The sequence below is a fragment of the Rhinatrema bivittatum genome, chromosome 12, assembly GCF_901001135.1.
Source record: "Rhinatrema bivittatum chromosome 12, aRhiBiv1.1, whole genome shotgun sequence".
NCBI lineage: Eukaryota > Metazoa > Chordata > Amphibia > Gymnophiona > Rhinatrematidae > Rhinatrema > Rhinatrema bivittatum.
The window spans coordinates 17,356,194-17,379,707 of NC_042626.1; the positions used below are offsets into that span (position 1 = coordinate 17,356,194).

The 23,514-nt window shown below is 46.5% G+C and overlaps 1 protein-coding gene across 3 annotated transcripts in view; it reads left to right on the top strand.

Moving 5' to 3' along the window:
• The window catches only part of CPNE5 (copine 5), a 174,219-nt gene that overhangs the window by 64,293 nt on the left and 86,412 nt on the right, over positions 1–23,514 (top strand). For 2 of the 3 annotated variants that reach the window (XM_029573398.1, XM_029573399.1), the window contains exons 4-6: positions 9,188–9,291; positions 11,586–11,625; positions 13,518–13,594. In XM_029573398.1, the coding sequence (XP_029429258.1) occupies positions 9,188–9,291; positions 11,586–11,625; positions 13,518–13,594 (221 nt within the window). Of the gene's footprint in view, positions 1–9,187; positions 9,292–11,585; positions 11,626–13,517; positions 13,595–17,054; positions 17,559–23,514 lie in introns of those variants that run through there. The other variant, XM_029573400.1, reaches the window with a different exon arrangement.

Below are 23,514 nucleotides of genomic sequence, written 5' to 3' on the forward strand. Positions count from 1 at the left end.
CCGGTGGCACAGGCGGGTCTCCAGGTTCTGGGACTGAAGGTAAGAGCCACAGTCCACGGGACGGGCCTGTGGACCTCCAATCTCAACACATTTGTGGAACTCCAGATTGCTTTGCTGTCATGATTGCATACTTACAGGTGAATTTTCAAAGGAGTTACACATGTACGTACAACATGCCATCGTAGCAATTTTCAAAAGCCATTTACCCGTGTAAAGTGCATTTAATGTGGGTAAATCCTATGGACTATTCAATGGCATATATTGTAGGAATACCGATAAAGTGGATTAAAATGTGTAAGACACAGTTTTAAGCATGCAAATGCTTTTTAAAATCAGGCCCATAGCTGATTAGGTTGAAAGAAGCACGAAGGCCTATGGAGCATTGCAGACCAAGCTTCTTTTAATTATAGCTGACAGTATTCTCTCCAGGCAGCAATCCAGAGAGAGCCTATAGAGCTATATACAGTATTATATATACATTCACTGCACAGCTGATGCCCTCAGGGAGATTTAATCTGTTAATAACTGCCCTGGAGCCTGTTCCAGGCAATTGGCAGGAGCGTCAGTACCCTGTATACACCAATTACAGAATCTTCCCTCTCAAAGGATCCCTTACTTTGAAGTTCAAGCAAAGGAAGAGAAGATGAAAGGGCGTGTAGAGTCTTCCTCTGCTTCTTGTTTGCAGGAGGGGGAGGGAGAAGAGATTTTGCCCCAGATCTGCTCTTTGAATTAATGATGGTTTAGTTTTTAAATGGAAAAGGAAACAAAACTTCCTTAAATCTGCTTAAATCCACTTCTTTTTTTTTTTTTTTTTTTTATATTTGTCTTCATGCATTAATGTCATTTTGTCTTGGTCATATCAAGACAGGAAATAGCGCATTTAGTGAACGCATCATTAAATTACATCCTGGGGCCATCTCAGTGACTCACAAAACATAGACTGTGCTGTTATCAGTAGCATGGGATAGACTTAGTGTTTACGTAAGTGCCAGGGTCTTATGGCCTGGATTGGCCACTGTTGGAAAAAGGATGCTGGGCCTGATGGACCCTTGGTCTGACCCAGTATGGAAAGTCTTATGTTCTTTTCAGGTATTTGAATGTCCCCATCTCTCCGTTTCTCTAGAGTATATGTATTTAGACACTTAAGTCTCATGGAGTATGGCTTTTGTTGCAGGCTCTTAGATCCTTCACCCTTTTGGTAACCTTTCCACTTCCAGCCTGCAGAGATCCAGCCTCCAGAATTGGTCACAATAGGTTAGGGCTCACCAACGTCCTGTGCAGAAGCATTACCGCTTGTTTTTTTTCTACTGGTTATGACTCTCCCAATGCTTAAGTAAAATCTTAAGCCACTCCTGCTCCGCAACTGGGACCCATTATGCATCTTCCGCCACCACTCAGGTATGAGGGTGATCCCATGGGCTGTCAAGGTTTCATCAACCAGTGCAGATTATACTTTGAACTACAAGCTGCCAGCTTTTCCTCAGATCGAACTAATGTAACTTATATGCTGTTTCTACTAGGCGACCCTGCCCTAACCTGGGCATCGCTGCTCTGGGAACGGAATGACCCACTGGTGGAAAATTTGGATACCTTCCTCTGACAATTTCAGCAAGTATTTGATCAGCCTGGTCAGGCATCATCTGCAGCTGCCAAGCTGCTCTTCATCAGACAGGGCAGCCACACAGTGGGCGTCTATGCCATCCAATTTCATACCCTGACCTCAGAACTCCATTGGTGGGAAAACTAGCCTGACCACGATCTTCTGGCAGGGACTGGCAGAGCAAATGAAAGATGAGTTAATGGGCTGGGACCTGCCGCCTGCATCGGAGGACTTCATCGCCCTGGCCATACAATTAGACTTCCACTTCCAGGAATGAGCCCGAGAGAGGGAGGTGTCCCGCTGGCACTTCAGACTGGCATCTAAGTTCCAGCAGCCCCTGGACTCTGCCTGCTTCTTTCCCAGAGGAGCCCATGCAGATCAGCAGAACCTGCTTCACTAAGGAGGAGAAACAGAGGTGTCTGAGGCTTAACCTCTGCCTCTACTGTGCAGCTCAGGGATACTTTGCCAGCCTCTGCCTGAAAAGGCGAGAAACCTTGGTTGGAGAGCCAACACTAAGCCGGTCCTCATCCTCTTCTCAGTTGCTTGTGCCAGTCTGCCTCCTCTCTCAGGATACCGAAGTGCAAACTGAGGTGTTCTTGGATTCAGGAGCTTGAACCAACTTTAAAGATGAGGCCTTGGTCCACCAGCAAAACCTCCCTACAGTGACCCTGAATAAGGCAGTTACAATATCCTCGGTCTATGGCAACCCTTTGCCCGACCACCGGTCCTTGGTTACCCTACTTGTCATACTCCAAATGGGGCTTCTGCACAAGGAAAGTATCTCATTCTACATTTCACCCAAGACCGTCAATACCATCATTCTTGACTTGCCTTGGTTTATGATCCATAATCCATCCATAGACTGGGCATGGATAGGTATTAGGGTATTATGGCATGCAGAGAGATTTTGTGTGTGTATAGGGGGTGTGGGCATGGATAGGTATTAAGGTATTATGGTGTGTAGAAAGGTTTTGAGTGTTTATAGGGGGTGTGGGCATGGATAGGTATAAGGGTATTATGGCCTGCAGAGAGTCTTTGTGTGTGTGTATAGGTGGTGTGAGCATGGATAGGTATTAGGGTATTATGGTGTGCAGAGAGGTTTGAGTGTGTATAGGGGGTGTGGGCATGGATAGGTATTAGGGTATTATGGTGTGCAGAGAGGTTTGAGTGTGTATAGGGGGTGTGGGCATGGATAGGTATTAGGGTATTATGGTGTGCAGAGAGGTTTGAGTGTGTATAGGGGGTGTGGGCATGGATAGGTATTAAGGTATTATGGTGTGTAGAAAGGTTTTGAGTGTTTATAGGGGGTGTGGGCATGGATAGGTATAAGGGTATTATGGCCTGCAGAGAGTCTTTGTGTGTGTGTATAGGTGGTGTGAGCATGGATAGGTATTAGGGTATTATGGTGTGCAGAGAGGTTTGAGTGTGTATAGGGGGTGTGGGCATGGATAGGTATTAGGGTATTATGGCATGCAGAGAGTCTTTGTGTGTGTATAGGGGGTGTAGGCATGGATAGGTATTAGGGTATTATGGCATGCAGATTGTGTATAGGGGGTGAGAGCATGGATAGGTATTAGGGTATTATGGTGTGCAGAGAGGTTTGAGTGTGTATAGGGGGTGTGGGCATGGATAGGTATTAGGGTATTATGGCATGCAGAGAGTCTTTGTGTGTGTATAGGGGGTGTAGGCATGGATAGGTATTAGGGTATTATGGCATGCAGAGTGTGTATAGGGGGTGAGAGCATGGATAGGTATTAGGGTATTATGGTGTGCAGAGAGGTTTGAGTGTGTATAGGGGGTGTGGGCATGGATAGGTATTAGGGTATTATGGCATGCAGAGAGTCTTTGTGTGTGTATAGGGGGTGTGGGCATGGATAGGTATTAGGGTATTATGGCATGCAGAGTGTCTTTGTGTGTGTATAGGGGGTGTGAGCATGGATAGGTATAAGGGTATTATGGCCTGCAGAGAGTCTTTGTGTGTGTGTATAGGTGGTGTGAGCATGGATAGGTATTAGGGTATTATGGTGTGCAGAGAGGTTTGAGTGTGTATAGGGGGTGTGGGCATGGATAGGTATTAGGGTATTATGGTGTGCAGAGAGGTTTGAGTGTGTATAGGGGGTGTGGGCATGGATAGGTATTAGGGTATTATGGCATGCAGAGAGTCTTTGTGTGTGTGGGTGTGTGTATAGGTGGTGTGAGCATGGATAGGTATTAGGGTATTATGGTGTGCAGAGAGGTTTGAGTGTGTATAGGGGGTGTGGGCATGGATAGGTATTAGGGTATTATGGCATGCAGAGAGTCTTTGTGTATAGGGGGTGTGGGCATGGATAGGTATTAGGGTATTATGGCATGCAGAGAGTCTTTGTGTGTGTATAGGGGGTGTGAGCATGGATAGGTATTAGGGTATTATGGCATGCAGAGAGTCTTTGTGTATAGGGGGTGTGGGCATGGATAGGTATTAGGGTATTATGGCATGCAGAGAGTCTTTGTGTGTGTATAGGGGGTGTGAGCATGGATAGGTATTAGGGTATTATGGCATGCAGAGAGTCTTTGTGTGTGTATAGGGGGTGTGAGCATGGATAGGTATTAGGGTATTATGGCATGCAGAGAGATTTTGTGTATGTATAGGGGGTGTGGGCATGGATAGGTATTAGGCTATTATGGCGTGCAAGAAATTTTGTGTGTGTATAGGTTGGGAGGGCATGGATAGGTTTTGAGGCTATTATAGTGTGTAGTGTGTCCCTGTCTCGGTCAGTCCCTTGGCTAAAATTTTCTTGACAGAAATGGAAGCAGGAGAATCGGTTACACGCGTGCACTGTATTCAGCTTCTGTGTCGCTGCCTTTACTTAGCCTTGTGACACTAATTGTGAGGGGGGCACCACGTCCACCTAGTCATTGCCAGCGCAGAAGTGGATGAGGATATATATAATTACCAGGCACTTAATTGATGTACTCTGGGCTTAATCACGGGCGCCCTGTGTTCTCCCCTCCTTCCCCTCTCCTGTGTAATGACAGCACACGGCTGCGGTATTATGCCGTGATGTCAGAAATAAGCACTTGCAGACAAAAGAGTCCCTCTCCCCACCCGCTGTGAAACGAGCAAACTGCGTCCCGGGCTTGAAGCTGCGCACAAACCCCTTCCTTCCTTCCTTTCCCTGGCAGCTGGCGCCTCTCCACTCCGTGGGGCGCATTCGCTGGCCTGGACAGACCGGCGCCCAGAGGGTGCAGGCGGCTCGCACAGCCAAATGCAAGGTGCTGGCACCCTCACCTCGGCTGGCGTCACAGACTCTCTCCCTTGCCGTGTCCTCGCTCATTCACGCTACATTCTCCTTTTATATATATATATTTTTTTTTTTGGTCCTTTTCCGTTTCCATCTCACTCACTCCCATCACCTCCTTCCCATCTCATTTCTTCTCTGTCTCTCTCTCTCCCTCTCTCTGACTCCTCTTTACCCCGCTCCTCTGTCTTTCCCCTCTCCTGCCCGGTCTCTCTCAGCCTCTCGTCCCCTTCTCGTCCCTCGGCAGTGACCTCTGATGAAGGTCAGGTGGCCCAGGATTCCGCACTCTGCGGGGAGTGAGGACTCGGGGTGCTGTAAGTGATCAAGGAGGGGCCCTTTTTCTCCTTGGCCCTTTCTCCAATTTTCTTTGCCACTCGCCTCCTTTCTCTCCTCCTCTTTCACCTTCAGCCTTATGCCTTTTTTTTTTTTTTTTTTTGCACTGCCTCTCCTCCTCTTCTTCTATCTGTACTCTCCCTTGATTCCATCCTCTCCTCTCCCTCGTTCTGTTGATTTTTTCCTTCCCCCCCCCCTTTTTGATTATTTCCTAATTTATTCTGAATGCCTGGACTGGGCAAACACATTATACAGCAGCAGCTCGGTAATCACGTGCAAAACACTGAAACCCTACACCGCATCAACGAGCTCCCTGTAGATGATACAGGTATTTAGGATTGCTACCATGGTGATAATTAATTGCTATGTAAATTGCCAGCTCTGGGGCTTTTTCTTAAATATACCAAGAGCTGCACCCCTGCTCGCATCACTCGCCAACCCTGCCAGTGGGCTCTCCTCGTTCTTGCCTAGGGGGGAAAATGCAAGCTGGGAAGGGCGACCGGAAATCTCCACCTCACCCTGCTTTTCCCCCCCTTTGACTGATGTGCGTGGCTGTTAAGGGACCCCAAAAAGAGAAAGTGATGATTGCATGGCAGTGTCAAAAAGCGGATTTTATGATTCCATTAGCTGGACGTGTACATTATCAGAGTCTCGTGCTTGCTGTTTTGGGAGTATAGGAACTGGGGTAGGTTGTTATGTGTATTGGGGGGGCCACGTTCATTGGGGAAGGCACGGGGAAGGGTGAAGGTGAGAAGGCTTGCAGAGGGTGTGTGAAGGTGGGGGTGCAGGTGGTGTTTGTGGGGATAGGGGTGATGCAGATGGTGGGGTATATGGTCCTCTCACCTCGCACTCCCTCCAGCCCCCTCCCCTCTCACTCTTCCTTGATCTCCCTATCCCCTGCTCCCAACCCCTCCCTCCCCCTCCCCCCACCAGCCCCCTCCTCCTCCGCTCTCCTCTCCCTTCACCCTCCTCCACCTATACCGGCACTCCTCTCACTCTCCTACTCCTCTTAGTCCCCTCCCATCTTGGGCTCCAACATCATCTTTGTGCAGCTGGTGAGGCCCGGGAACCCCCACCAACCTTCTGCTTCTGATGCTTCCTTTGGTTGTTGTCTTCTATTATTATTTGTGAGTTGGTGGGCTCAGGAAACCCCTCCAGCTCTTCTGCTGCCTCACTAGCTTTTCTGTTGTCGGTGCCACTGCTGAACTGGCTGACCTCGTCGTGTTGCAGACATCAGGGCTGGCTCTAGCCCCTTCTACACTTCTGGATGAGGTCATTATGTTGCGCATGCACAGATGCGATGCAGTGATCACCCAGAGCCCCTAGTATTTTTATAATATAGAGAGATATGTTAGTAGGTGTTCTGAGGGATACTGCTTCTCGTATAAAACAGTCTGCGTGAGGGAGCTTCAGAAGCAGAGCTGTGTGCTTCTGACTGCTCTAATTCTACCAAAAGGCCTTCTTATGCTATAAGAGACATCTCTCACAGATAGTATTGTCCACCTGACTTGGATCCAGCTAAACAGACTAAGCCAGGCCATTGCATGCACCTGAGTGAGGTGGCAACCCTAAAGGGATATATTTTTACTATTAGTCAGTTACAATTGGATCAACTGAGGTATAGGGAGAAAAAGAGGTAATTTATTCAAAGAGAAGGCCCCTTTGAAAATTTCCCCCTACCATCCTCTTTGGAGAGGGGAAAGGGGGGAAGGGGTAGCTCTGGAGCAAGGGCCAGAATATAAAGGTATGTATGGGGGGTTATTTTTAATTCCCTGCACATCTCTTTCTGGTGGGGAGTTCGTACCTAAAATTCTGTAGGTACTTTTGTACCCAAGGCTTTTGCTAAGGAAGTGATTTTTTTTTCTAAACCATTTTTATTAAATTTTAAATAAAGGTTCAAAGCCAACAGACACCATCTCTACGTCAATTCAATTAAAATGATTACAGTGTAATGAGAATGACAATAGGCTGAGTAGAAGATACAAAAACCAAGCAACATTGCTGCATCTTTCCTCTCACAAATAGGCCCCTGCTGTCTATAATAAGCAATAGGCATAAGGTTCTGAAATTCAAACTCCCTCTACCCCCTCCTTTCCCTACCCTTCAAGGAAGTGATTTTTAAAGAGAAACTCTACTGGCCTGCAAGCTACATAGGGTAGGAGAGCTGAAAATACTTTCCTCAAAGTGGCTTGGCACAGAGAGTACTGGCACCAGCTCCCATCCCTGAGTCCTAGGTCTCTATCAATTGAGAGACTGTGGCTCCTGACCTAGAGTCGGTGATTGCAGCAGTTTCTAGTGGCAGGCGGTTAGGGCTGTGGCAGACAGGGTATTGCATGGCACAGAACTGGCTGCTCTGGAATAAGCCTCTTCCATGCCACTTTCTTGATGCTACTGCAGACTTGGGTAAGGTGACAAGGCGACATCGTGTCATAAGGGGGGTAGACTGAACCACTCCTAGTTTTAGCCGCATGGCATATTTATTTATTTTATTTATTTAAGGTTTTTTTATACCGGCATTCATGAACTCGTTCACATCATGTCGGTTTACAGAAAACAGGGGTGCGGATAATACAACCAAAAAACATAAATAACGTGATGAAGAGAAGCAGTTACAATTAACAAGGGCTAATGAACTGGGAATGTAAGAAATAGAAAGAGATAGAGGAGAATAATTATGTACAAAAGTACCAAAAATATTTGGCCTTATAATTCCAATTTCCCCAAGAAAAACAGGAACAGTCTCTGGATATAGTAGGGTAAAACTGGGAAGGGTCCATCCTGTCCTTTTATGATGTGGAACTATCCAGACACCAGAGACGTCTTCTGATTTACATTCGTCCATTCAGTGGACCTGCGAATGATAAATGGGCACTTCTAACTCACGAGGAACATATATATATATATATATATATATATATATATATACTTTTTTTTTTTTTTTTATATTTTGAAAAGTGATTTACTCAATCTTTTTGAGTTGCCCTCATCCTGCTAAGTCCATGAAAGGCATGAGGCCTTTGTGACTTTCAGTCTTTAAAATGGAGATATTCAAGAAAGGGAGGCCACTGAAGTCAACGGAGATGAAAGATGTGCATAAGGGGGTGAGCTGTTGCCTTATCACACCTCTTCACTGCAGAAACTGACCCCCTTGAAAGAAGACTCTAATCTCCTCACCCAAGCCATCCATAGATATCATCACCGTCAAACATTCAGTACTGTAGTAATAACGGTAGTTAAAAACATGGCACACAGTGATCAGCAGGTTGGGAGGCACATTGACAATGTGTGGGGAAGGAACTGAGAGGCACAGTCATCTACAAATTCCACGGCAACGATATTATTTAAACTAATTTGACCATCATGCTCCTCCTCCTAGTTTCCTTGGATGCTTGCTGCCTGTTGGTTTTGCCTTTTGTACATTCATATGTCTGTTTAGCTTCCTACCAGCCAGGAATATACTTATCTTGTTCTTTTGAATTATGTTATATAAAATGATGAAGGACATCGGCTTATTCAATGTTTAACAAATTTGTATAACCACATAATAAGCAAAGCAATGAAAACGGTGTACAATATGCAGTATGCAAATCTGTCAAATAAATAAAAAGATAGAGGCAGTGAATTTATTCAGTGCCAGAAAGCTTTGGCCAATTAGATCTGGCAATGGGTTGACAACTTCCCCACCCCTTCCCCTCAGCTTTGTTTATGTTCCCTGAGCCACAGTAGCACAGTGAGTAGACCATTCCAATCAATGAGATGGGGGGGAGGAATGGGAAATAATTTCTCATTTCTTCACCACCTATTGCACCAAATTTTATTTTGCTTACAAAGTTTGACGGTGCCGATAAGTATACGTTTCCAACAAGCGTTCCTCCCAAAAGGTTAAATGGCCATGCTTTTCCCACACGCAGTCCTGCCATGGGACATGTGGGGAGGGCGCGGCCGCCACACTGATTCGGTCTCTCTCTTCTTGCAGTTTGGAAGAACAGAAGTCATCGATAATACCTTAAACCCTGACTTTGTTCGGAAGTTTATTCTCGACTACTTCTTTGAAGAGAAGCAGAACCTGCGTTTTGATCTGTAAGTGGCGACATTCCAAAAATCCATTGATTTGACAACAGACCATCTCTTTCAAACAATTATTATTATTATTATTATTATGTGTATGTAGCCTTGGCAAGGTTTATAGAATTCTTGTATATAAATATATCGTAGTCAGTACAGGCCTACGATAAATGAATTTAACATATTTCCCTAGATACTGTCACTCAAGCCGCCTCACGTACAGACAGAGCTACAGTCCACAAATAAAAATCTAATAAAACTATCAGTGCAGTGAGAAGAAAGAACCAGAGTAAAGGACGTATTTACAAGGGCATTTTTGAAGGTAGAAATACTGAAGATAAAGGGAATGAAAGGAGACAGCTTGCTTCCAAGGGAGGAAGAGCATGGGTTGAAAAAATGAAACCCAGGTGTGTTCTTTCTTTTTGTGTAGGAGTGGAAAAGAGAGGCAAAGCATCAGTTCAGAGGGCAAAACCCAGAGTTTCATGAACAGAGGTTTTGTGAGAAAAGCAAAGTCAAAGCACAACCATTGATAGACCAACTCAAGCAAGCTCAAGGATGTTAGGTGGATAGGGGAAGTCGGTGGGGTTCAGGGTAAAGGGAGTCTTGCAGGACAAGAAGAGGTTAAACAGAAGACCTGCAAACCTTGAGTTTTCCTAAGGACTTGGGGGGGGGGGGGGAATTTGCAGGGAGAAGTGACAGGAAAGAGTGGAAATGTGAGAGGTTGATTAGCACAGCCGTGGTGGCAGCAATAAGGGAAGAGAAGGGACAGGGATGGATCAAAAACTATTTCAAAGCTTTATGCAGAAAGGGTGGAAATGTGGGGGAAGATAGTAGCAGAGAGAGAGAGGGCATAAAAAGCAGGAAAGTAAAGCCATCACCACAGTAAGGACTTAGGTAGCAATTTGGATAGACCAGCAAAGGTGTGAGACTTGAGTAGAGGTAGCAGGCACGAGTGAAGAGAGAGGACGTAACTCTGGTCATGAACATGCAAGCAGAAGAGAAACCCACAACTACAAATCTAGTCTTGAGAGGCAAATGTTAAAGGAGGACGTGAACTGGCTGCCAGGTGATCATGGGCTGTGAATCAGGGTTCCTTACAGAAAACATGGCCAAAGTGTAGGAATGGCATTGCCAACAGCTCTCTCTCTCTCTGCCTTGGCAGCAGGTTTGTTTACCGGATGCTCCTTGTGACTGAGGGGGGAATGGCTCAATCAACAGTATGTAGGGAAATGTCATTCTGATGCCTCTAAGCATAGCGTGACTGTTAGGCTATCTGAGCAATGGGTCAAAACCTGGACTAGCTCGTCCAGACACTAGAAGAACCTGAAAGCCATTTGATGACCGTGTTGATTGTCTGAACACTACTTTTCCTGTGCTTTCAGCCACAGCTGCTGCAAGGATTAAAAGCAGACTGTGCAGATAAACCTCTCCCCACCACACTCACACTCACTCTCACTTTCATTCTCTCTCTCTCTCTTTCTGAGGTGGAACAGGCAAATAGAGGATGGTTATTTACCCTTTTAAATAGTGCTAGGACTAGGGGACACTCCATGAAACTAACTGGTAAATCTGAAACAAATTGGGAGAAAGTATTTTTCTCGCTCAACATATAACCAAGCTGTAGAATTTGTTTCCAAAGGATGGTCAAGGCATTTAGTATAGCTGGGTTCAAAAAAGGGGTTTGGACAAGCTCCTGGAGGAAAATCCATTGACCATTGTTATCCAGGGACACTTAGGGAAGCCATTGCTCATCCCGGGAAGTGAGGAACAAGGAATTAATCTACTTTTTGGGATCCTGCTGGGTACCTGTGACCCAGATTGGCCACTATTGGAGGAGGATGCTGGGCTTGATTGACCTCTGGTCTGACCAGCATGATACATCTTGTGCACTTATGGTTCATAATCTCCCCACTGACATGTTGGCCAAAAACGGTGATTTTTTTATTAGTCAACTGAGATGCAATCTGGAAGTTGGAGAAAAGACATGCACCACAGGATCAAACAATCACATTCATTTAAGTGGTAGATAGCAATATGGACGTATCTCAGCAGAACAGCATAAATAATAATAGAGAGGGATTAATTAACTCTAAGTCACAAAAAATAACAAGTCATTAGGAACTCTGAGTGAAATTTAAAAATAATAAATACTATATTCATTTTTGGCACACTGCAAAATAGTTCAGGACTTGTAGTCTTACTTTTCACGGGAGCATTTGGCAAATATCATGAACTGGATTCATAGTGGAGCTGAATAACAGCAAATTCACTGGTCCGTGCTGACATAGGCTACCTTTGTGTGTCTGCAGGTATGATGTGGATTCGAAAAGCCCCGACCTAACTAAACATGTAAGTAAAGTACATTTTTCAAAGGCCATCTTTTTTATTCCCTGTAACTGTCTTTTATCCTGGAGATGTGGTTCCACCTTTGAGCCTTCTCCTTGGTCAATGTCTTTTTGCTGGAACCACAGATTGTGGTGCGACAGAAGTTCATTTTCTGCAGCAGAAACAGGAATACTGGCTTTCTAGATTTCTAGGGAGCTCAGAATGGAATGGAGTTCCTGTCCGGTATTCAGACCCGCATGGTATTAGAAGGTCCTAAAGATCCTTAGTAATGGGGATTCAAGAGCAATGCTGGTGGTCAAGCAGATTCTGTGGTATTGCAACAAATGGCAGGTGTGTATGGGCCTGGAGTTCTCATTCTGGTTTGTGGGGACCACACAGCCACTCTGATTTATCCACAATAAATATGTATGAGATATAGCCTCATCCATTGCCTCCCTTGTACGTAACTGTATCTCATGCATAGTCATTGTCGATCTCCTGAAAACCAGACTGGCCCGGTGGCCTCCAAGTCCTAGGTTGAGAAACCATGGGAACCTGGAGACATTTCTGCTAAGGATATGCTATGCTTTTTGAATTTGGTTACCGTTTCTGCCCCCACCGGCTCTGCTCGGAGACTGTTCCATGTCATCCATCACCCTTTCTCTATAGGAATATTTCATTATGTTGAATCTACCCCCTTCCAGGCTCATATCATGACCCCCTTGTTCTAGAACCTCCTTTCCACCAAAAAATGTTTACCTCTTGTGCATTACTTATACCTTTGCACTGTTTGACTGCATTGGGGATTTTGTGTCATCTCAGGACTTGAAAACTTTTTGAACATTGCGAAAAACTGAAAGGGGGAAGCTGCTGCTGGCCTGACCTGGTACCTTAAAAAAAAAAATAAATTGCTCCTGTTTGAATACCTCCCCTTCCTCTTCTCCCTGCTGTTTATAGTTAGATCCTTAAATCTCACCTTACAGGTTTTAAGGTGCAGGCCTTGCATGCTCTACTTCTCATTCCTTTTCATCCACCTCACTTAAGAACTATATATATTTAGTCTCTTTTTCTTCTTGGTCTTGTGTATTTGTAATGCTGCTGGATGATCAGTGGTTCCTTTTATTTTGGCCAGTGTTCCCTACTCCAACCATTTCCTCAGTTGGCCTTCCCAAACTCTGGGACCCTTTCCCAACTCAATCCATAACCAAGCAACCTCCATCCATGGTAGAAGGGTGCACGCGGATTGAAAACTTTGTCTCTAGAATTCTTTCTTGAGGTTGACACCCCATGGCCATGGCAATGCATTATTTCTAGCATATCTTCTACGTTGCCCTTGTTCTAGAAAGAGCATGACTCCTTTCTAACCGTAACTGCTTGTGGATAGTTTCTCCCCAAGACTGTGATTATTGGCTCCTTGGAGCTTTAGTTGTCTCCTATAAGCATGGAGTATGCTAGAGAACTCTATTCCATCACCTAATAATAGAGATCAGAACACGAGAAGTGACGTGCTGGGTCAGACCAAGGTCCATTGAACCCAGTATCCCGTCTCCAACAGTGGCCAATCTGGGTCACAAGTACTCGGCAAATCCCAAAAAGTAGATCTATTTCTTGTTACTTGCTCCCAGGAAGAGCAGTGGCTTTCCTTAGTCCACTGTCTAATAATGTTTTATGGACTTTTCCTCTCCGCGGTGTTGAGTCTGTTGTGGAATCTACCATGTAGGTCCTTCCTTTGGAATGGAGGTTCTCACCTCCCCCAGCGGAGTGGAAGTGTGGCTCATTCTTCTCAGATCCTTCCTCTTTCTTTGGGACTGACACGTGGGGGGGGGAGGAGGAAGGGGACTTTCGCACTGCTGCAATACGAACGGGAGAGACTCCAGTTGTGACACTTACAGCAGTTCACCTTGTGTCTTCCTCAGGATTTCCTGGGCCAGTGCTTCTGCACGTTGGGTGAGATTGTTGGTTCACCTGGAAGCCGTCTGGAGAAGCCCTTGATGTAAGTACACAGATTAGCCTCCCTCTGGGTTATGCAACCCCTAAAAACTGTTGCTGGTACGGGATCTCATTCTGGCCTTGTTGATGGGTCTGGAGTGGGTTTCTTCCCAGCCTGGTTTAAAAGGGAATGACAGGGGCTCTTCCTGACTTCCTTAAATCCCTCTTGCAATAGTCACTGGCGCAGCTAAGGTGGACTTTTTAGACTGTTCACTTTTGGATGTGTTTGTGATTTATTTGCAGTTGTTGCTCCGGTCCCTTTAAAGAGGTAATGATTATGAATAGTAACACAAAGTAAATACCTAGCTCTTTCTGGGGCCTGTCTGTTCTTTGTCTGGGCTTTATCTGCTGGGCCCTGGTGCTCTTTTGGCAAACTGTGCAGAACTTAGCTAAAGAAAGAAAAAAGACATCACCTCCTTGTCAACAGCAGTGAAAGCCAGGACTTTCACAGCTCGCTCTCTCTCTCTGGGTGCTTTCTTGCCCTTCACGCAGGTCTGTCCCTGTCACAGCTGGGGTGAAACCCCCATCACTTCAAAGCCCAAAGCACAGCTTTACAATCAGTAACATTATCAGTCGCCCTCCGGGCTTTCTCTGCTCTCCTCTGGCGGCTCTGTCACTCCTAGCTCCTCTCTGTCAGGCCGATACAGTATAATGCACTCCGGCAGAGTGCACTGTTAACCCGCATTTGGATGCGCGTTTTCGACGCGCTAGCTTTGCCCCTTATTCAGTAAGGGGTAATAACGCGTCGAAAACGCGCGTCCAACCCCCTCAAAACTAATAGCACCCGCAACATGCAAATGCATGTTGATGGCCCTATTAGTTATTCCTGCGCGATTCAGAAAGCAAAATGTGCAGCCAAGCCACACATTTTACTTTCAGAAATTAGCGCCTTCCCAAAGGCTGGCGTTAATTTCTGCCGGCGCCGGGGAAGTGCATAGAAAAGCAGTAAAAACTGCTTTTCTGTGCACCCTCCGACCTAATATCATGACGATATTAAGTTGGAGGCCCCAAAAGTAAAAAAAAAAAAAAAAAATAAATTTAAAATCGGCCCGTGGCCCACGGGTCGGAAGACGGACGCTCAATTATGCCAGTGTCCGTTTTCCGAACCCGTGGCTGTCAGCCGGTTTGAGAACCGACGCCGGCAAAATTGAGCGTTGGCTCTCAAATCTGCTGACAGCCGCCGCTCCTGTCAAAAAGGAGGCGCTAGGGACGCTCTAGTCTCCCAAGCGCTTCCTTTTACCACGGGCCCTAATTTGCATAGGCCACCCTCCTGAATCGCGCGCTGAGAGAGCGGGCGCTCGCCAGCTCTCCCGCGCGTTTTTCTGAATCGGCCTGTGTGTTCCTTTGAGCAGGTTTTCTACACTGATAGCCTCGCCCTGCCAGATACAAAGAATGCAGGGTGTATCCCTCAGGTTCCCTGAGCCAGACTGTCCCAAGGGTGAAGAGGCTCTGTATCCCTGGAGCTCTGCTGGTTAATGGGCTGGATAATAAGAGCGCTGAAAAAAACGTATTAAACTCTGGCGCTCAGGCCATTCATCAAACAGTTCAATGCAAGGGACAGGTCTGGGATCTCATAATGTCTGATACATTGGATTTTTAAACAAATTGGGCTGCGTGGATAGTGAAAGAAAAGGAATTACACATCTCGGGGAAGATAAGTTACCCTCATTTTTTGCTTTTACATTTTAAGAAAATCTGCTTAAAGCATGACAAATGGCTCATTTGGTTGGCCGTCTCTGCTCTGCCTTCAAACATGATGGGTGAATTGATTAAAGGATCCGGTGCTCTAATTGGTAAAGTTTTATAGGAAATCAAGATACTGGGAGGTCCACATTCAAAAGAAGATAGCCAGCTAAATGAAGATTTGGGCACTTATCTGGCTGAATTCTAGCCGGACAATAAGTTAGGCAGCTAGAATTTAGCCAGCTAATAAGTTAGGGGCGTAACTGGGGGGAGTTGAGTTAGCCGGCTAACGACGATGTTCAGAGTTAGCCGATTGGCTTAGCTGGCTAAGTCAGGTTGGGCCAAAGAGCTGACCTAAAGTTAGCCGGCTATAATCTAAATGTCTAGATATAGTCGGCTGCTAACGTAAAGGTAGCTGGCTATATTCAGGGGTGCGGTACCTCCAAAGTCAGCCGGATACATTTATCTGCCTAACTTTGCTATGTCTGAATAAGGACCTCAGAGTTTCCAGAAGCCCGCTTTCGGAGCACGAGAGGAGCGTTTCCCACGGGGCATAAGGTGCCATTTTTTTCCTATTCTTTACGACCCTCAGGCCTGCCTGCCCAGAACATTCAGGTTTCTCTTCAAACTATTGCCATGGTACTGGGACACCAATGGATGTGAAAGACCAAGCCATTTGAGCATTCTTTTGCTGTAAAAACCTCAAAATGAAGTACTGGTGACATTGTCTGACACCCATTGCCACTCTACTGATGCACCCCCAATCCTGCACCCCTCCCCCCCACCACTTCACAAACAGCTCTGTCAGTGCCCCTAACTCATGCCCTGCGGTACCGAGACCCACGCGTGCAGCTCTGCCAATGCCTCTCACTCCTGGTCCGCAGCTCCCCCTGCTATTCTAGTATTGAGACCAAACACAACTCTGCCCATTCATTTCGGTCTTGACCTGCGACCACCCCTGCAATTCCTGTGTTGAGAGCCCTCCCACCTCGCACAAGCATACACACACACACACACACACACCTCTCTACTCATGCCCCTCATCCTGCCCTGTAGAGCCTCCTGCTCTTCCAGTACTGAGATCCACATGCACAACCTTGCCTATGCTCCTTGGTGCTGACCCTGCAGCCCCCCCACCCTTCCTATTCCGGTACTGTGGACACCTCCACTATCACTCACTTGTATTAGAATATTTGAGAGCTGACCCATGGTACTTTGGTCACTTCCATTCCCAGACCTCTCGCCAGCTGTGAGCCCCAGGAATGACTAAGCACCCAGATGTTCTGCCGCATGGCCTGCTCCTGTGGATTCTGAGGCTTCGGCAAACACTCATCACTTTGTCAGATAACTCTAATCTGAGCTCCACTGGGTGCCTGTGAGAGGAGGAGCAGCTGCACTGGCAGCTGCTAAATCTTTCCAACTGGAGCAGTTTTTGTGCTAGCCGGATTTATCAGCCGTATGTCTAAATCCAAATCCCGAACGGGATATTTCCCCTCCCCCCCCCCCCTAATAAATTCAGCTGCACTTGAACCATGCAGTGAAATAGCTCTTCACTGTGGCCTGACCTCTCTGCAGCGTGGCAGGGTGGTCACACAGGCAGATGTTTACAGCTGGTTGGCCAACTCGCAGAAAACTTAATAGCCTTTTGGGGCCAAATTTAAGCTTTAGGCAGAAACCCTTTTAGTCAGTCTGTTTGCTCCCATGTGTCCAATATCTATATGCACATGGATTTTTCTATGTTTTCCTTGTAGAAGTCTGAAATAGTGCATATTTTCTCCAAGACTTTACAGGGCTCCAGGATATAAAGTGCCCTAAAATCAACAAATAGAGAAAAACCATCAAGTAGGAACCGGGGAACCGAAGGAGCTAGAGGCTGGAAGAACAGTTACGTGGAAACATAAGACTATGACAGCAAATGAGGACCATAGGGCACAATTTCTATAACCTTGCAACTCTCTAGATGCCAGCTGACGTCTGCTTTCCTCTCACTTCCTCACAATTAGGGATCTTCCATGTTTATCCTGGGCCTTCCTGAATTCTGTTATCACTTAATGCCTCTAGCATCTCCCCTGGGAGGCTGCTGTTCCATGCATCCACCACCCATCTCTGCTTGGAAGCTCGGATCATAAACCTCATACTGAATAAGTTTCTCTCCTCTGAAGATCTGCCACTTGTGCATTTATTCCTAGGATGAGGTGTATGAAGGTCCGTGATTGGCACCAGAAGACCTCGCAGAACTCTTATGAAAGCTGAAGCCCATTTTTATGCGATATATTACTTCATTTAGATGGGATCCCTTTGGTAATATGGATATTTGTGTCTTGTTGTACTGGTGGGGTTGGGATGGAGAGGAGGGAGAGAGCAGGAGAGGAGGGATAACACATTATTATGCTGTTATTGATTCAATTATATTGTGCTATTTTAAGATGTAATCTACTTTGCGGCTTTGGAATAAAAAGCAGGCAGTCAAATGGAAATAAATTTAAAAGTCCATCGCAAAGTGGTCACTATAGAAAGGTTGTGCATTTTATCCCATCTTGAATTCTTTCGGCCAGATTCATGTGTTAGGCAAAAGGCAGAGATAAAACATACAGAAGGGACTTCTAGTGAGTTTGCTTCACTCAGTTATTAAGTCTTTTGGCCAATGATTGAATTTCCTGCAACTTAATTCAAAACATCTGTCATGTTTGAGAATAAGGACTCTCAGTGAGCTTATCTGAGAGCAATGTGGGAGTGTATAGGGCATCCAATGAAGGTCATTTCACTGGGCAGTTAGCTCCCCATTTTGTTTAGAGGAAATCTTCTTCACTAATGTTTATTATAATTTTATTATATATAATTTTATTATATATTTTTTATTATTATTTTATTTTTTATTATATAATTTTATTATATATAATTTTATTATATTATATGTTTATTATAAGTTTATTATAATTGCACCCCTGTTTCTTGTGAACCAGCATGATGGGACTACAGTCTTGAATGTTGGTATATAAAAAAACTTAAATAAATAATTAAATAAATAAATAAAAATAATGTGGCATGTACCTTATTCTAAAATGTACGTGAAATTCACCGGACGTTGCCTTGTCCACACCATCTTTCATGTCCCTGAATCGAAAGCTTAAAGCAGGCAATGACCCAGAACAAGAGACTCCATTGAGACGGGAAGGGGAGGCAGGGAGGCCACCACTGTCACCTGCTAGGTGAGGAGGCATGACGACGAAAGGAAAGCGACGAGCATTTGGAAGGAAAGTGCTTGTGGGCCTCCAAGAGAGCAGCAGGGTAGCTCTGTGACAGATCGCAGTAGGCAGCCATCAACCGGGATGTATAGCAACCATGCTCATCATGGGTAGGCGTGCCTGCCTCCAGCCCAGCACACAACGTTGCACTGCTGATGCTTCAGGCACTGGTGTCGTACCTACGTGCAACAGATTGGAAGCCTTGTATTACAGGAAGAACACGATTCAGTGAGGAGGCATGGCCATCGTAAAGCACTGGGCCCTTCAGCTGTAATATTTCACTGTCATGTTGTATAGAAGCAACAGCTCACCCTAGCTGGTTTCTCTGCAGGTGCTTTCAGAAAAGATCCTTTTCTCTATAATGTGGAGGATTTCTTTTGGCTGCTGAATACTCTACAGCCCTCCCACTTTAGCTAAAATATGATCAGGGCTCTGCCAGGGAGAGGTAGTTACACTTTTCCAGCATCTGAGGTGTGGACCATAACATGTTATGAGCTCTGGGTGAACATATTTTTACATATGTACTGGATTTTTTTTTTGTTTTTGTTTTTTTTGCTATTGGTGATGCCTCAGCACCTATGTCTGCCTTTTCCCGGGAAGCCGAGAATGCTGATAGGTGGAGTCCAAGGCTGCTCGCTGGCAGGGGCTGCTTGTAGCTGGTGGTGGAGGCAATGCAGCTGTCCATAGCAGTAGGTGGATGGCAAGGCGGGGAGGATGAAACTGTGGCTGCAGTGCCCTCACCGCTTTTGCTGATTGTCGGCTCCTGGAGCCTGTACACTTAGGAAAGGATCTGCCTCATCCCCTCCTAACCTCCCCAAAAACTAACCCCCCTTTTGCTGTGTCTACTCATGCCCTCTCCTCCCATTCCTGAATGAGTATGGGAGGGGCTGCATTAGGGAGCAGAGCATCTCTTCTTTGTTCTGCTACATCTGCTCCAGGATCACCCCCTCTCCTACCGTTCCCTTCAGGCAGCCTGGGAGGGGAAGGTCTGTCCTAGGTTGAATAAGATTTCAGCACAGCAGGAAGGCAGCAATCTTCAGGCAGTCTGCCCCCCCCCCCCCCCCGATATTTTCTTCCTGACCTCCAAACATGTCCCCTCCTGCCACCCCCTCAGTGTAACAGAGCCTGTAATGTGCTTGTGTGTTCAGGCAATGCCATCCCTAGTTCATTCTAACTGATCTGATGGAGGGAGCGCAGCTCCCAAAAACTCATCACAAATGAATAAAGTTAACCCCAGGAAAAAGTGCTTCCTACAGTCAGGCCAATGCAATACGGGCGCGCGAAAAAAAGGTACTCGTGATTGAGTGCCCGCTGCCCTTACACGCACCCATCCACCTCTCCCGGGCGCGCGATGCAGGAGGCTAATGAGCTGCTGTGTTAAAAAGGAGGTGCTAGGGGAAGTTGTGCGTCCCCAGCACCTCCTCGGAGAATTGGATGTGCATGGGTTAGGAAAACGGACGCTTGTAAACTGAACGAGCGTTTTCTGAACGCGACCCTGTCAAGACTTTTTTTTTATTCCATGTTGCTGCTTTCTGTGATTCCTCCGACTTAATATCGCGACGACATTAAGTTGGAGGAACCACAGAAAAGCAGTAATTTCAGCTTTTCTGTTCAAGACTTAACGCCAGCTCTGGGGCTGGTGTTAATTTTTGAGGGTTAAAATGTGGGTGTTGGGCGCACGGTTATTTTTTACATCGGGGTAGGGGGTACTAGCTAATAGCCTGATCAACATGGCATTTACATGTGATAAGCGCTATTAATTATGCGCTGGTTTGGACAGGCGTTTTGGACGCGCTGATCCCCTTATTGCATCAGGGGTTATGGACATGTGTCCAAAGCAAGCGAACGACCACGGGTTAATCTGTGTGCCCGCCTGAGCGCAGGATATTTCATTGGCTCAGTGTAGCCCGGATGATAGACGGCAGCATTCACTGGAGAGCCTGTGTGCTGGGGCTGTGTTCTGTGTCACGGGGAAGCTTCAGACCCTTTATTTGTGTGTGTGTGTGTGTGTGTGTGTACACCACTCACTGGAGAGCCTGTGTTCTGTGTCACAGGGAAGCTTCAGACCCTTTATTTGTGTGTGTGTACCACTCACTGCAGAGCCTGTGTGCTGGGGCTGTGTTCTGTGTCACGGGGAAGCTTCAGACCCTTTATTTGTGTGTGTGTGTGTGTACACCACTCACTGGAGAGCCTGTGTTCTGTGTCACAGGGAAGCTTCAGACCCTTTATTTGTGTGTGTGTACCACTCACTGCAGAGCCTGTGTGCTGGGGCTGTGTTCTGTGTCACGGGGAAGCTTCAGACCCTTTATTTGTGTGTGTGTGTATGTGTGTACCACTCACTGCAGAGCCTGTATGCTAGGGCTGTGTTCTGTGTCACAGGGAAGCTTCAGACCCTTTATTTGTGTGTGTGTACCACTCACTGCAGAGTCTGTGTGCTGGGGCTGTGTTCTGTGTCATGGGGAAGCTTCAGACCCTTTATTTGTGTGTGTGTGTGTGTGTGTGTGTACACCACTCACTGGAGAGCCTGTGTGCTGGGGCTGTGTTCTGTGTCACAGGGAAGCTTCGGACCCTTTATTTGTGTGTGTGTACCACTCACTGCAGAGCCTGTGTGCTAGGGCTGTGTTCTGTGTCACAGGGAAGCTTCGGACCCTTTATTTGTGTGTGTGTGTACCACTCACTGGAGAGCCTGTGTGCTGGGGCTGTGTTCTGTGTCACAGGGAAGCTTCAGACCCTTTATTTGTGTGTGTGTACCACTCACTGCAGAGCCTGTGTGCTAGGGCTGTGTTCTGTGTCACAGGGAAGCTTCGGACCCTTTATTTGTGTGTGTGTGTGTACCACTCACTGGAGAGCCTGTGTGCTGGGGCTGTGTTCTGTGTCACAGGGAAGCTTCAGACCCTTTATTTGTGTGTGTGTACCACTCACTGCAGAGCCTGTGTGCTAGGGCTGTGTTCTGTGTCACAGGGAAGCTTCGGACCCTTTATTTGTGTGTGTGTGTGTACCACTCACTGGAGAGCCTGTGTGCTGGGGCTGTGTTCTGTGTCACAGGGAAGCTTCAGACCCTTTATTTGTGTGTGTGTACCACTCACTGCAGAGCCTGTGTGCTAGGGCTGTGTTCTGTGTCACAGGGAAGCTTCGGACCCTTTATTTGTGTGTGTGTGTGTACCACTCACTGGAGAGCCTGTGTGCTGGGGCTGTGTTCTGTGTCACAGGTAAGCTTCAGACCCTTTATTTGTGTGTGTGTGTACCACTCACTGCAGAGCCTGTGTGCTGCGGCTGTGTTCTGTGTCACAGGGAAGCTTCAGATCCTTTATTTGTGTGTGTGTACCACTCACTGGAGAGCCTGTGTGCTGGGGCTGTGTTCTGTGTCACAGGAAAGCTTCAGACCCTTTATTTGTGTGTGTGTACCACTCACTGGAGAGCCTGTGTGCTGGGGCTGGGTTCTGTGTCACGGGGAAGCTTCAGACCCTTTATTTGTGTGTGTGTGTGTGTGTGTGTGTGTGTACCACCTGCTCCTCTTCTCTCCTATGGGATCTGACCACTGATTTGTGATGCAATTCACCAAACGTTGTCTTTGCCCCCTGTTGATTTTTGCTGCTATTTCCCATTTCTTCCTATTCTTTTTTTCTGACAGCCATGGCTCCTGTGTTGCTCACGGTGCCTCCATTTCACTATGGCCAGGACAGGCTCCCCCGGCCACATGTGTGATGGCGTCTCCTCTCTTGAGTCACTTTTCACCCCCACCATCTGGAAACAGCTGGAAGCCCAGAGTCACGTCTGTAAACATAAAAGCTCAGTGCCAGATCCAGCAAGGAAGGTCCCAGCTGGGCTGTTTCCGAGCTGTCTTGAGTTAGACGTTCAATGTGGATAGGAGGAACGTGCAGGAAGCTAGCGCACAGCTCTGCCCTGCAACGCCCCCTGCTATTCCGGTACTGATAATACGCATTCCTTTTCTTTTTTGAAAGTTTTAATACCCTTTAGGCACCAGAAACCTGCTGCCAGGCTGAGTACCTCAGAGGTGGCCCAAATACATTTCTGAATGATCAAACTGTAAAGCTACCGAAAACTCCTCTTTGGCTGACGGGCATTATATAAAGCCAAAGACCTCTTATGATGTCTCTCTTGTTTGGTTTAGTTACCCTGTTTCATCCTGGCAGTCACATTTCCTGGGAGGAATTACTGTGTCTAATGAATCTGGCTGCTTTCCATGGTCGCCTTCTGTTTACAACCCCGAGCCGCTGCCAGGCAGTGCATGCAAATGTTCTCTCATGCATATTCATTGTGGATATCCTGAAAACCCGACTGGCTGGTGGGCCCCCAGGACAGGGTTGGGGACCACTGGCCTACATAACGCGCACATTAAAAAGTGTTTATGGGACGAATTTTTGAATATGTTTGGACTTTTTTTTTTTTTTAAAGTGTGCATGTAACCAGCACGCTGATGCCACGCGGAACTCTCCGCTGCCATTTTGAAGTCGGTAACATTTTTGCGCATGCGTTTAGCCTCGTAACGTGATATGTCCAATCACGATTTTTGCGGGAACTTTGCGTTTTGGAAATTGTTTGGGGTTTGTTTTTTTTGTGCGTGCTTAAAAGTACGCACGTCACTCTGTGTGACTGCAAATTTCATCCCTTCGCTTCCCCTTATTACAACAGCCAGCTCGGGGCTGGACACCCAGTGGCCTTCTCTGTCCATCAGAGCGCCTCCCATCTTGGCAAGGACTCAGCCCACCCGGCAGAAGGAGAACCAAGTCCCCAAATCAGGAAGACAGGAACACTTTTTAAGGTTATTTTCTTTTTCTCAGGGTGCCCAGTATTCTATTGTGGTACTGTCTGATTTCAGGAAAGTATTTCAGCCTCTCAAATGTTGGAGGTAGTGAAAGGACATTGGGTACAGTTTTCAGAGGCACAGTAGATGGTGGCAAATGGGTGTACAAGAGGTTCGCTGACTTTACACGATGACAACATTGAAATTCCTGAATCTGTGACTGTCTTCCAG